Below are 12197 nucleotides of genomic sequence, written 5' to 3'. Positions count from 1 at the left end.
CGAACATTTAAACCCAGCATACCGCCTTGTCAGCATGAACCTTTACATCTTATGTTTTAAATGGCTTTAGGTAGTTCAAGCCCATTTTCTAAAGACATTTTATGAAGCAAAGTATTAACCAAGACAATAACAAGGACACACAGCATAGATAATATAATAATTTGTGATGAGAAGAAATGCCCAAAAACAAAAAACAAAACAAAAACAATGAGTATAATTAATTGGTATCTGGAAGTTATAATTTACTTGTAGATAAAAATGTAAAAGGTGAAAAAGTGCAAACTTATTAGACTCTCACCTGTTGGCGGTTCTAAGGTCAGGCAGTTTTCCTGGGCCCAGCCGAGGGGCCGGAGCCTGACGTCCAGATAGAACAGCCACGTGTCATGATCGTGGTACTCTTCAGAGAGGCCAGCATACCGCAGGCGGAGCCTCCCTCCAACGTTCTGGATGACTCGTACAGGCCAGTAAAGGTAAGGGTCTAAAAGGTCCTGAAGCTCCAACACCGATCCGTCGACAATCAGATCAACTGTGTTCTTGCCTCGTAGAGGCTAAAGGGGATGGACAGAGAAGAGTTTTTACTTATTAAATAAAATGAAAATAAAACACACTGGTCACAGAGATGCTATAAAGGCTAGCTTAATGATCGAATCAAACCTCAGTGGAAAGAGTTTGCGTGTTATCCTTAGATTAAGATGAGAAAAAGAGGTATCTAAACAGGATGTTGAGCTTGAAAACGAAACAGTTTTAGGTTTAGATGATCACACCGGCATCCAGACCTGCTAATTATCCTGCTCTCACAGATGTCAAGAAGTACAACAAGAACTTGTTATTGAGTGTTAATTAGGATACAAATCTCAAAACTTGCCAAAACACTTTAATTTACCTGCTTTGACAAAGTGTTAGAGAGGGTGCAAGTTTTTTTTAAGTGTTTCTATTGAATTGAATGGAATGAAATGCTTTGCTTTTATGTTGCTGGGAGGTGCATTCACTTTGCTTTCTTCAGCTCAAGACAATAATTTGAGATTTTGAGAAATCTATTTAGACCTCAGATAAAAATGATGTATGCTGATTAATGTGTCAGATCATGTCTTGGAAAACGTGGTCGGTGGGGAGGTTTTAGGTTTGTTTTTTTTTAAACAAATAAACACAATCAGCTAATTAAGAAGCCGACTTTCGATGATTTTAACTAAATGTCCGTGTACATGTGCACATAAAGAAAGAAAACCCTCACATGTAGAAAGAGCTTAAATTTTCTCTCGTCTGCAGTAATGCTGCCATCACTCCAGAAATACCTGCAAATTTTATCAAACATCTTGAATTATTAATGACTTCTCTCCAATCGTTTACACTTGCAAAGCTATCCAGCGGACCTGACTGGACCATCTGGAGTTTGGCTAGCAGGATCTGAACTTATGTTCTTATATTTGGCCTCTGCTTTATATCAGTCTTGCAGGTGCAGAATGCAAACATGCTCCACACTCTCACAGCTGATTTCTATTCTGTCACAAAACATAATCAAAAGAGGCCCGTTATTTTCATTTTAAACTTCATATTTTTACTCTTGGACTCCACCAGTTGCTTCTTATGATTCAGAGAGCAAAATAATTATTTAACTATCTCTGTATCTCTATTCTATCTCCAATCTCCACCTGCCTTTAAGCCTGTTCTTTCATCTGAGTTTGATTTTTAAACTAAAGATTTGAAATAACCACATTTTTTCTTAAATTTGGGAAAAAATATTAAAATTGTAGAAAGTATAGGGTTAGGGTTAGTGTGTCATTGTGCTTCTCTTGCTTGTCTGTGTAAACACACACTCACCCCTTCCAGCAGGTTGGCCGGTGCCGTTCTGGCACCCGTCAGGTCCTGAATAAGGAACTCTGTCCAGTCGCTGTGTTTCTCCTTGATGGCTGCAAAGAAACACAAACAAAAAGCCGACACTGAGGAAACATGCACACAACTGTGCAATGGAAAGTGAGCACAAGGTGTGTTCTTGTATAGTGTTTAATTATTAAATGTGTGCAGAGCACCGTTAGATGTAGCCACCAGAGAACAGCATGCAGAGGAAGTGCATGCATACACTTGCAAATGCAAATGTTTCTGCTAATTCAGGTGTTTCAAGGCATAAAGCAGATGTGCAATATGTCACTAGGATGTTTGTGTGTTTGACTGATTTCAATAGTTATGCAAAACGAGTGACAAGAATATGTTTTTCTGCCTGGAAATGTCTCAAAAACATCAATAGCCTCAATGTTTCTTAAGTCTGTCATGTGCAAAAGAGAAGTAAAGAAGACACCATATTTCATAGGCATTTGCAAAAATAAGCGCATAAAAATGAAAGACACTGACTAATGGCATACTAATGGTGTCGTTTCTGTAATAATGTGCAAAACAAGAGCTGCAAATCTGAGCAGAATAAATATAAATCTTTTAGTTCTGGCTCTTCATGGTGCTAAATGAGTATTTCTCTAGAGACAAATGGGAACAACCCCCCCCCAAAAAAAACCCCAAACTGGTTTTGTCCAAAATTTTACATACGACATTCACCAGGATGCTTGTAGCTTCCTCTGTGAGCAGCAGAATGATGCACGAAGTCAAAATGACTGTAATGACTGAGGTCCTGCTGCCACAAGTTTGTTTCAGGTTTAATACCACAAATAAAAGTGGGACAAATCAGACCTCTAAGCGCAAGATTCAGAGTGTCTTTGAAAAAAAAAAAAAAAAAAAAAAAGGAGCACAAATACACTAAAACCCTGGGAAAAAAACCAAAAAACCAAAAACAACAAAAATGTCAGTTGTAGCATTAATTAGCATTTAAAGTTCTGGTTTTGATGAGTCAAACTGAAATTAGACTTGAACCATCAAAATCAGATAGGGGAACTACATGTTACGTAAGTCAAAGTGGTGATGAATACAACTGTCATTAGTCTGTGTTATGCACATAACTAGCATGGCACAGTTTTGAACTGTCTGGGTGCAAAAATGTGGATGGTTTCCATTTAATCGTGGAAAAAAAAACTAAAGCAATCCAACACAAAACCTTGCAACAAAGACTATCTGGATATAGAAACTGATTTGGGAAGGTTTCGATTCTGCTTTCACATGATTATTTGTTTAAAATTGTGACATTAATTCAAGCTCAATATCACAACCTTTAACAAGGTTTTGGATGTAAAGCTAGGCTGCTGTGTTAGACTGAACTTTAACTGTATGCACCTAATAAATTGGCTAAGCATAGCAAGAGAATAATACAGTTAATGTCAGTCATAGACAGTCTTGAAAAGACTTTCATGGGTATGGCAAATCAAATCAAATGTCCCTACAGAGCAGATTTAAATCGTTGCCTTTTAAAAAAAACATGCAAGATTGATTATATAATTAAAACCATTTACTTAAAACAATAAAACTCTCAAATCCAAACAAAAAAATGTAAAAAAAAAAATGTTTTAAGGTAGTTCATAAATGTGTAGCTGGAATGAAAACACTGGTGAAAAAAGGTGTTTTTATTCCAGTGCTATGGAACAAAAGCCCCAATGCAGCTTACCTACTGACCTCAATTGAGGTACAGTATATGCTGTTGATTTCTAGGAAAACCTGTGTCACAGTAACAGAAGAGTAGTTCTGTACTGTACGCATTCAGAGGACAACCACTGCCTGGCTTCACAGACATAATAAAAAGTTCTTATAACCTTTTTCCCTGTTTTGCTTGCATCCATTAGTACCTTGCAGCAAATATACAAATGATTTCAGAAAACCTGAGTATAGTAAGTTGCAGTCATCTAGTCCAGAAGATTTTAATGCAGTAATACCAGCGTCTATACCCTCAGGAAAGAGGATGTACCGGGAAAAAGAAACAACCTTTTACCACTGAACTGATTTGTTTATCAAATGTCAGTTGAAATGACACTGGGCAGCATGTGTATGACTGTTGATTATTGACTGCCCTAAGCTGATAGTTATATTCAAGGTTGTTTGTCGTATTTAGTTCTCTGTAATTGAGTAATTAAAGGATTAATTTGCCTTCTGGGTCGCATTTCCTTTCTATCCATCTCCTTACTTTCTACTGGAATGATTATGTGTAACTATCCTCTCAAAAGATGACCCCATATCTGTGAACAACAGTTCTTTCTTGCCTTTTCCTAAAGAGAAAAAACTTTTCTTTCAAAAATGCAGAGGATCTAAATAGCAACTGAAAGATTAAATTAACTGTTTGGCTAATTAGAAGGAAAGGATGAGCCTGAAACATATAAAACACAAATGAGGTCAATTTCAAATATGGATGCCAGTTTTGTGTAATCATGTCCACCTTCAACCAAAGACTGACTTATGTCAGATCTAAGAGGAGACAATAAAGACTGTTTTCCTTCAATAAAATGTTCAAAAATATGTAACTAAATATTTATTTTGCAAGTTTTTATTAATGCAAAGTAGGTTGTGTTTAATTAGATACTATTCACTTGCATTTTTTGACATTAAAACTATTTGTCTTAATGTAAGTAATCCTCCCTAGAGGTTTCATGGTGGCATCCATTCAAAGACCGTTCAAAGATTTCCCTTTGTAACATTCTTTGACTCCAATCTCAACAAAATAACAATTTTAAACTGGGCTTTTTACAATGTTCTGATGTTTACTCTTGAAAAACATGCAAATTAATATATATTTAAATTGATTTTTGTTTATTATACACGCAAAATGGCTTATTTGTATTTTTTTTAAAAAACCTTGATGCACACTATGTTTACTCAAGTTATTAAAAAGCACAAGTTTGTTATTTTTGCACTGCCAGCTTAAGAACTGCTTCTTTAACGTCGACCTGAAAGTAGGTGTGCTTGCTTTAAAACAATGGTTAACACATTAGAGGTGAATCCCCACAACGTTTCCGCAATAAAAATAGATCTGTGCCTGCACAGCATGTCTTCTATCAGCACACACAAATGCATACACTGATAGATGAATACGCCACACTGACCAAAGCTTCAAAACCATGCTAACAAGCCAAGTTAAAATAAATTTGCATGGGAACTTGTGGCTTTCATATGCTTCCTGCTTCCCATAGTGGAACAGTGTTATATAATGCCTGCTTTGCTTTTCATTTGCTTTTGACTCTTGATTAAAAAAAAAAAAAAAACAACCTAAAAAAACCTTCCTTTTCCCAAAACACAGAGCTTCCATTCAAATGAATTTTATGGATACATTTTTAATGTTTTTCCCGTTAGTCACTTACAGAAATAAAAGAAAAAACGCAGACACTTGTTGGAGTTACTGAAACATACCAAATGAGTCATAGTTGCAGAATGACTGCAATGCGCTGTGAGAACTGACATTCCTTGCAGCACTGATTAGCATCAAGCTGAAGTGAAAGAAGAAAAAATTTCTCCATACACTGAAACATGCCACTGCGCATGAAGGAAAATGGGTTGTGAAGTTAGCTTCTGTGGCAGTTCAGTGAAAGCATTGTTGCTGAATCATTTTTGTTTCTGTTATATCCAGGTTTTGTATCACCTCTGTCTTGTTATTCCTAAGTCAACATCAGCAGGAGAGTTTTAGACACAGTAGTTAAAGTTTGTTGGGAGCTTTTTTCCAGCAAAGAAAAACTTGGAGTCATGGTAAAAATAAAGTACACTCTCTGTCAGGTCAAAGGTTTTACTTATTAGGACACAATAAAAACAAAAGCTGCGTCTTAAAATGAGGTAAATACAAGCTATGACCTGTAAGAATGAAACCAAACATGACATATTACAGTGCTGTTCTTTATTTCTCAAAAATAAAGCCAAAATGCAGAAGCAATGTGTGAAAACTCGCTCCACCCCATGATTTAGCAGTTTGTAGAGAGACTTTAAGCAGCAGTTACTTGAAGTAACTGCTTTCTGTATGACTCTCGCATCTTTGTTCAGGACTTTTGACCAACTCTTCTTTAAAACACTGTTTCAGGTTTGCAGGCATTTGTTTGTGCACAGCTCCCTTTTGATCTCGCCACTACATTTCAATCAGGTTGAGGTCTGGACTTTGATTTGGTCATTTCAGCACTCTGCTTCTTCTCATTTTCAGTCTTTCTGTTCTAAATTCACTGCTGTGCTGGGGATCATTGGATCAGTGATCAAGAAGTGCAAACACAAAATTACCATCAGAATCATGAAGCGTACACACTGCTCTATTTTATTTTCACCACTGTATCTATGCTAGTAAATCAGAGTCATTCTGAGACAACAGGCATGTGTGATCTGCATACCACCAACCCCCCAATTCTCTATACAATATAATTACCCCTGAGTCTTCAACAAAAAGAAGCAAACAGGTGGGGCACCTACACACATTTATTTAAAAGTAAAGATTTTCAGCATCTGTTGGATAGAAATTAGAGTTTAAGTGATGACCTCCAACAGTTTTATGTGCAATTTATAAATGAATCTTTTGTGATAAGGTGAGACGAGATAACAAACACTGGAATGTATTTAAATTAAAAGGGTAAAGTCTACATTTACATATTGTTTTATTTACTTGCAATTTGCTTCCGTCCATGTTATTATTGTTGATATTATTGTTGTTATTATTACTACTACTGCTCTTACTACTAATATTATTAACACTATTATGAGTAGCAGTAGTAGTGGTAGCATTCATTTTGGAAAAGTGTTTTCTAGCATAGCTAGCCCTTCCTTTATTTGTACATATAGCCAGAGGGACTTCTACATTTGTTTATAAAGTACGAATAAATTTACGTATGAAAATCACTGATTTGGATGCATGATTTAGGCTTGTGTTTCTAGAGAACCATCATCCTGCCGCACAACCCAATTCTGGTCAAGCTTTACCGGTCAGACAGGTGGTCTCTAATACTTTGCTAAACAGAGGTTTTCATGGTTGATTCAGTGACTGCGAGGTGCCAACGTCCTGTGGCTACACAACAAGCCAAAATCATCACCGTTCCACCACCGTGCTGACAGCTGCTATGAGGAGATTTCACTGATGTGCTATACTTTGTTTCCACCAAACGTAACCCTGAACATTTTACGTCTTTACTTTGGTCTCATCTGTTATGGTTTTGTCGAGCTCTAACTAGACTTCTTGTTTTGTTTTGTTTTAGAGAGAAGACACTTTCTCCTGACAGCCATACTTGTTCAGCATTTTTCTGAACTTTAACATTTAACATGATGGCGTAGGCCTTGAGATGTTGCTCTTAGGTTTATTAGTGTTTTCTCTGAGCATTGCACGGCCTGACCTTGGGGTGAATTTGCTGAGATGACCAGTCCTGGGAAGCTTGGGAACCCTCTTGAATGTTTTCCACTTGTGAATAATCTTTCTGACTGCAGAATGATGGAATTCAAATTGTTTAGAAATAGCCTTACATCTGTTCCCAGGCTGATGGGCAGTTGCTTCACTAAGATTATTGCTGCTGTCTTTCCTTCTTGGCGATATGTTAACACAAATCTGAAAGCTCCAGACCAGCAAAACTTCGGCTTTAATAGAGATGCTCACATCTGCTGATGATCCATTAATCAAGTCAATCAAGTTTGATTAGCAGAGCATAGCTGATTCCTACCGTCTTAATTTCAATGGAAGCAGTAAAGGTGGACTGAGTTTTTCACATACTGCTTCTGCATTTCAGTTAAATTTCTGTTAAATAAATAATTACACAGTGTAAAATATCATGTTTTGTAGTTCATCTAAGATTGTATCTACCTAGTTTTAAGACCTGTTAAGCACCTGGATGTTTGTATTATGTCCTGAAAGGTAAAGCCTAGAATTTAAACCATGACTGTATGTTCAAACTTTATGTTTCTGAAGGCACTTTAAGTAGGAACTAAACAGTTAGTTAATCCAGAAACATTACGAAAACAAAAACAGAGACATGCTACGCTCTTTTCCCCAAATAGCCAATCATTTCCTGCACACAGGTAAATCAGAAAAAAATGGGCCAATTACATCGTTTCACTGATTCACACAATTAAGATTCAAAACAGTTACAGCGATGTGGTGGTGGATATCGTAAACAGGTAGGTGAGTGTCCTTATTGTTTTTCTTCTACCACTCCATCCACTGCTTAACAGAGTGCTCCAGAGGGATGAGTCAGAGTTGCTGATCGTCACAGCAATTTCAACTAACAAGTAAGTGAAATCACAATACTGTAAAACGTTGTGCATGTTTAGTAGAGGTATAATTTGAGGATAAGCTTTCAGAGCGTATTCATCAGATTTGAGTGTTAACTCTTTATATACAGCGTTTGTGCTCAGGTGACCACAAAGTTATATTGTTTTCAAGTGTTCAGTGAGAAGGGCGCTACAAGTATTTCTAGATATCCAATTCAGACGGCTGCCCAGTGGTAATGTTTGCTTCTGCATGTAATTTAGTTAAACCGAGACTAAATTTTGCCACAGCAGTATTTGAAGATCAAGTGAAAAGAACGTGTTTGTATTTGTTCTGTCATGAGTTTGTTCAAGTAACTCAGTTTTTGTTTTTCTGTTTCAGACCCCATGTCTTCTTTTAAAGTCTCAACTTTCATCTTTTTCACACCTATTAGTTGAGTCAAATTCATGTGAGGATATCCCCCCCCCCAAGTATAAGTTTCTGGTCAGAAGCCTCTTATGAAGGATTAGAAATGGAGCAATTAAAATTTCTGATAGGAAGTTGATATGAGCACACGACTGCCATGTTCTTAGGAAATTAAATATACTAAGATTTGATCATTTTATTACATTTGCTAATCTTTAAGTCAATTATAAATTCTACCTCGGGTTCCCGGCAACCTTGTAAGTCTACTTAACTTTGGGCTGAGCAGCACACAGAGCATCTAGTGGGAACATTAAGGTACCATTATGTAAAAAAAAAAAGATCATTTGGGCAAACAAGATGTTCCTTATCTGAAGGACTCAATCTGCATCCTGACTGGGATCATTCATGCAGTCATGAATGATGTCCAGCTTCTGGACCTGTGGAGCGTCATTCTCTGAGTTTGTGCCTTCTAGTGTTTTTTCTGTCGTCATTTTGTGTTAAGTTCTGAGTCTTAAAATAACACATGCCTCCATTTTTAATGTTTGCTTGTTGAAAGCACTTCTGTAGTATTCTTTGGTATCTGATTAATCTCATCATGTCCCGTAGAGGGACAGGAGAGCGTTTCCTCTCTTTTTGTGTTTCACATGCAAAGATTTTATTAAAACAACTTGTTCACAGTTTAAAGAGCTAAAATTTCCCATAAACGAGTGAAACAGCAGAGAGTCTGTTTTCAGCTCTTGCAGGCCTGATATTCTCATATTTCTTCTTTTAATTTTTAATGTGTGCTTTTTTGTTTTTTTAGGTGCAGCTTTTCTTTTACCCCTCACTGTTTTGTATGGAAGCCCGTTTCCGCCACTAAAAAAAAAAAAAGGATCCATAACTCAAAATTTCGAGTTATTTTCTTGAAATTTCGAGTTAATATGTCAAAATTTCAAGAAAGTAACTCGAAATTTTGAGAAAAGCAACTCAAAATTTCGAGTTAGCACTGCCAATCAGTAATCTACGTGAATGGCGTCATTTCCTTCTTACCCGGAAGCTGAAGCCCTCAGCTACAAATGCTACAGCTAAGCTACCGGTATTACATCCAGTCGTGAATGCACAGATTGCTGAATGTTTTCAGCCTGGCTTCACAAATGATGAAATCCCTGTGTTATTTGCTGAATCACATGGTGTTACTATCAGCAAACGTACTCGCGAAAGCGCCAATTTGTTGGGATCCGTTTTTGAGTGCGCGTGCCTCTGCGCCATATGCTTCCGGGTGTATATTTTTGATTGGCAGAGCTAACTCGAAATTTTGAGAAAGGTAACTCAAAATTTTGAGTTATATTTCTCGAAATTTCGAGTTATTTTCTCGAAATTTCGAGTTATTTTCTCGAAATTTCGAGAAATATAACTCGAAATTTCGAGTTCTGGATACTAGCTTCTTTTTTTTATTTAGTGGCGGAAACGGGCTTCCATAGTTTTGCTCTGCAGATGTTTACTACAACGGTAGTGTTGTTGATGTAATCAACAGAGTGAGACGTTGTGGCTTTTAAGACAAGAAAAAAAAATGTTCACCCATTGCACACATAGATCGAAATGTTCCCACAGACCTCAATATGGGAGAGGACTGTCAATCTGTTATTAACTAAAGTCTAAATCTTTCTTCACTTTCCTCTCATTGAACATTGTGTAGTTCTTTAGGAAAAGCCCTCGTTCAGCCCTCGCTATTGTTTGGAAACGTGCTTCGAACAACAGAGGTTAGCTCCATGAGGGCTCTGAATTTTAAATAGATAATTGACTTGTGAGCCCAAGTCAATAAATCCTCTCCTGGTTTTGCACTCCAGAGGTCCGGCCTGAATCAAATCAACAACCCTGGAACTTTCTGGTAAATGAATCAATGGGTCAGCACAGGAGGAGCAGCTTCCCTGTGCGTGAACAGTGAACATGTGTGAGGCCCGACGCTCTCTCCTTACCTGCCTAATAATAGTGTTTTCTTCTCTTGCTGCTGCTGGAGGTTTGCAATGACAAACACACACACAGTGGCTGAATGCACTCCTCTGTTGATCTCAGGTGGTGCAGAAATAGATAAACTATTTTTACAGATCCTACTGAGATTAGTCATGAAGCCATTTAAAGCTCAGCCGGAGCTGCAGAAGCTGAAAGGTGCAAACTTCACCCTCCTTCGCCCTTAGTCCTCTCTCACCTCCCCCCTTCCACACCCAGCTTGCAGTTTCATTATACTCTAACGCTTTGTATACAAATAATTATTTATTTTTGCTTGCTTTCCATCCCAAAGGCAGCAGACACAGAGAGGTGAAAGCCCGAGTTTCACACAACAATAAGTGCATAATTAACCTTGCGGGAGGAGATCCTCAAAACACACCCCTCCTCCTCCCTCATGCCACTACATATCTCAGCACCAACCCCCTCCTACCCTCTCTCTTTCTCTCCCTTAGAGGCCTAGCTGGCTGAAGTCTCCAAGCAACTATCTAGCTTTAAAAAAAAAAAAAGAAGAAGCAAAAACAAATATGAATATGAAATGTGATATTTGCATCTGCTCATCTCTGTAAACAAACCAGCCTCTGTGCACAGGGCTCATTTAAAAGCTTTACTTTGGCTAATCAATGTTATATTTAAGGAAAAGAGACGGTTTCTGCATTTTCAGCTGCAATCGCAGCAGTGCAACAGATTCTAATCAGAGTTAATGGGAGCAAATTACACGCGATTCCCCCCTCCTGTCCTATCCACTCATTATGCACTGGCATGGAGATGTGCAGCCCTCAAAGCACACGACAATTCAACTTCCAGTGTAACCGACGGGCTCTCCAAACAGGCCATAATGACCACAGCGAACGGGCACACGTGAAGTGGCACGCAGCGTAATTTGAGTGTTTATCGAGAGACGTATTGCTGTCGTGCTTGGCCGGCCAGTTTCAGGCGCCATATTGTTAACATTTTTATTGACCTATTCATGGCAGTGGAGGGGATATTAAAGCAATTTGTGTAAATATGATTACCTTAGCGGTAAGCAGTAAGAGCCCCCCAGGAGCCGGACACATACAGTAAAGATATGTGCGTGCACGCGCGTGTGTTTGTAACTGTGTACTTCAGTTTTGCTGTAAACTGCTTTTAACACTGTGCTCTAATTCATGAAAAACCACCTAGTCTCAGAGTCCTTATGGAAATGCAGTCTAATCATGCAGAAAGCAAATAAACACAAATTAGCTTTTCTATAATCTATCAGAGAAACACACACAGACACACACACGCGCAACTGTTGTAAGTTTATGCAAATCTGGAGGTTACAGCAGGGAGCCGTGGTGAAGTATCTATCTGACTTCAGCCACCTTGTTTTACAGGAATTTTGCTCCTGCTGGATTTCAGTATAAGGTTGGAGTTTGTCAGACATCACAAGATTAGTCATTTATTTTGAGTTAATATGAACCGTGAGAGATGTTTTACTGGTGCGTTTTATAAATTCTTTCCAGTCGTACGACATCAAATGATGGCACTTTTTTTCCCCTGCCAAGCCCAGCCCGTTAAAAATCACTCCCTCCACATCCGTTTCAATGTGGGGAAAAAACAAAACAAAAAACAAACACTGTTTCGTCTTTTATTATCATTTCTATAACTGTAGGATAACCTGCAGAACTTCAAGCTGTTTTGAGTATTTGTGATTTAATGCACAGAATTTGTATTTGTTGCTTTTTGTCTGCTCCTCCTGCAC

At 37.9% G+C, this 12197-nt stretch overlaps 1 protein-coding gene across 6 annotated transcripts in view; it reads right to left on the bottom strand.

Annotated features, from left to right (window-relative positions):
• Positions 1 to 12197, bottom strand: part of sfmbt2 (Scm like with four mbt domains 2) — a 61313-nt gene that overhangs the window by 23035 nt on the left and 26081 nt on the right. For all 6 annotated transcript variants that reach the window (XM_085386251.1, XM_085386252.1, XM_085386249.1 and 3 more), the window contains 2 exons: positions 1819 to 1907; positions 299 to 548 (listed from right to left, as the gene is read on the bottom strand). In XM_085386251.1, coding sequence (XP_085242377.1) covers positions 299 to 548; positions 1819 to 1907 — 339 coding nt within the window. The remainder of the gene's footprint in view (positions 1 to 298; positions 549 to 1818; positions 1908 to 12197) is intronic.

Source organism: Rhamphochromis longiceps, linkage group LG17 (assembly GCF_057381845.1).
Source record: "Rhamphochromis longiceps isolate RC_006_pf linkage group LG17, R_longiceps_female_GT1.1, whole genome shotgun sequence".
NCBI classification, from domain to species: domain Eukaryota; kingdom Metazoa; phylum Chordata; class Actinopteri; order Cichliformes; family Cichlidae; genus Rhamphochromis; species Rhamphochromis longiceps.
Note: the sequence above shows the minus strand (reverse complement) of the source record. Positions and strands in the feature narration are given on the sequence as shown.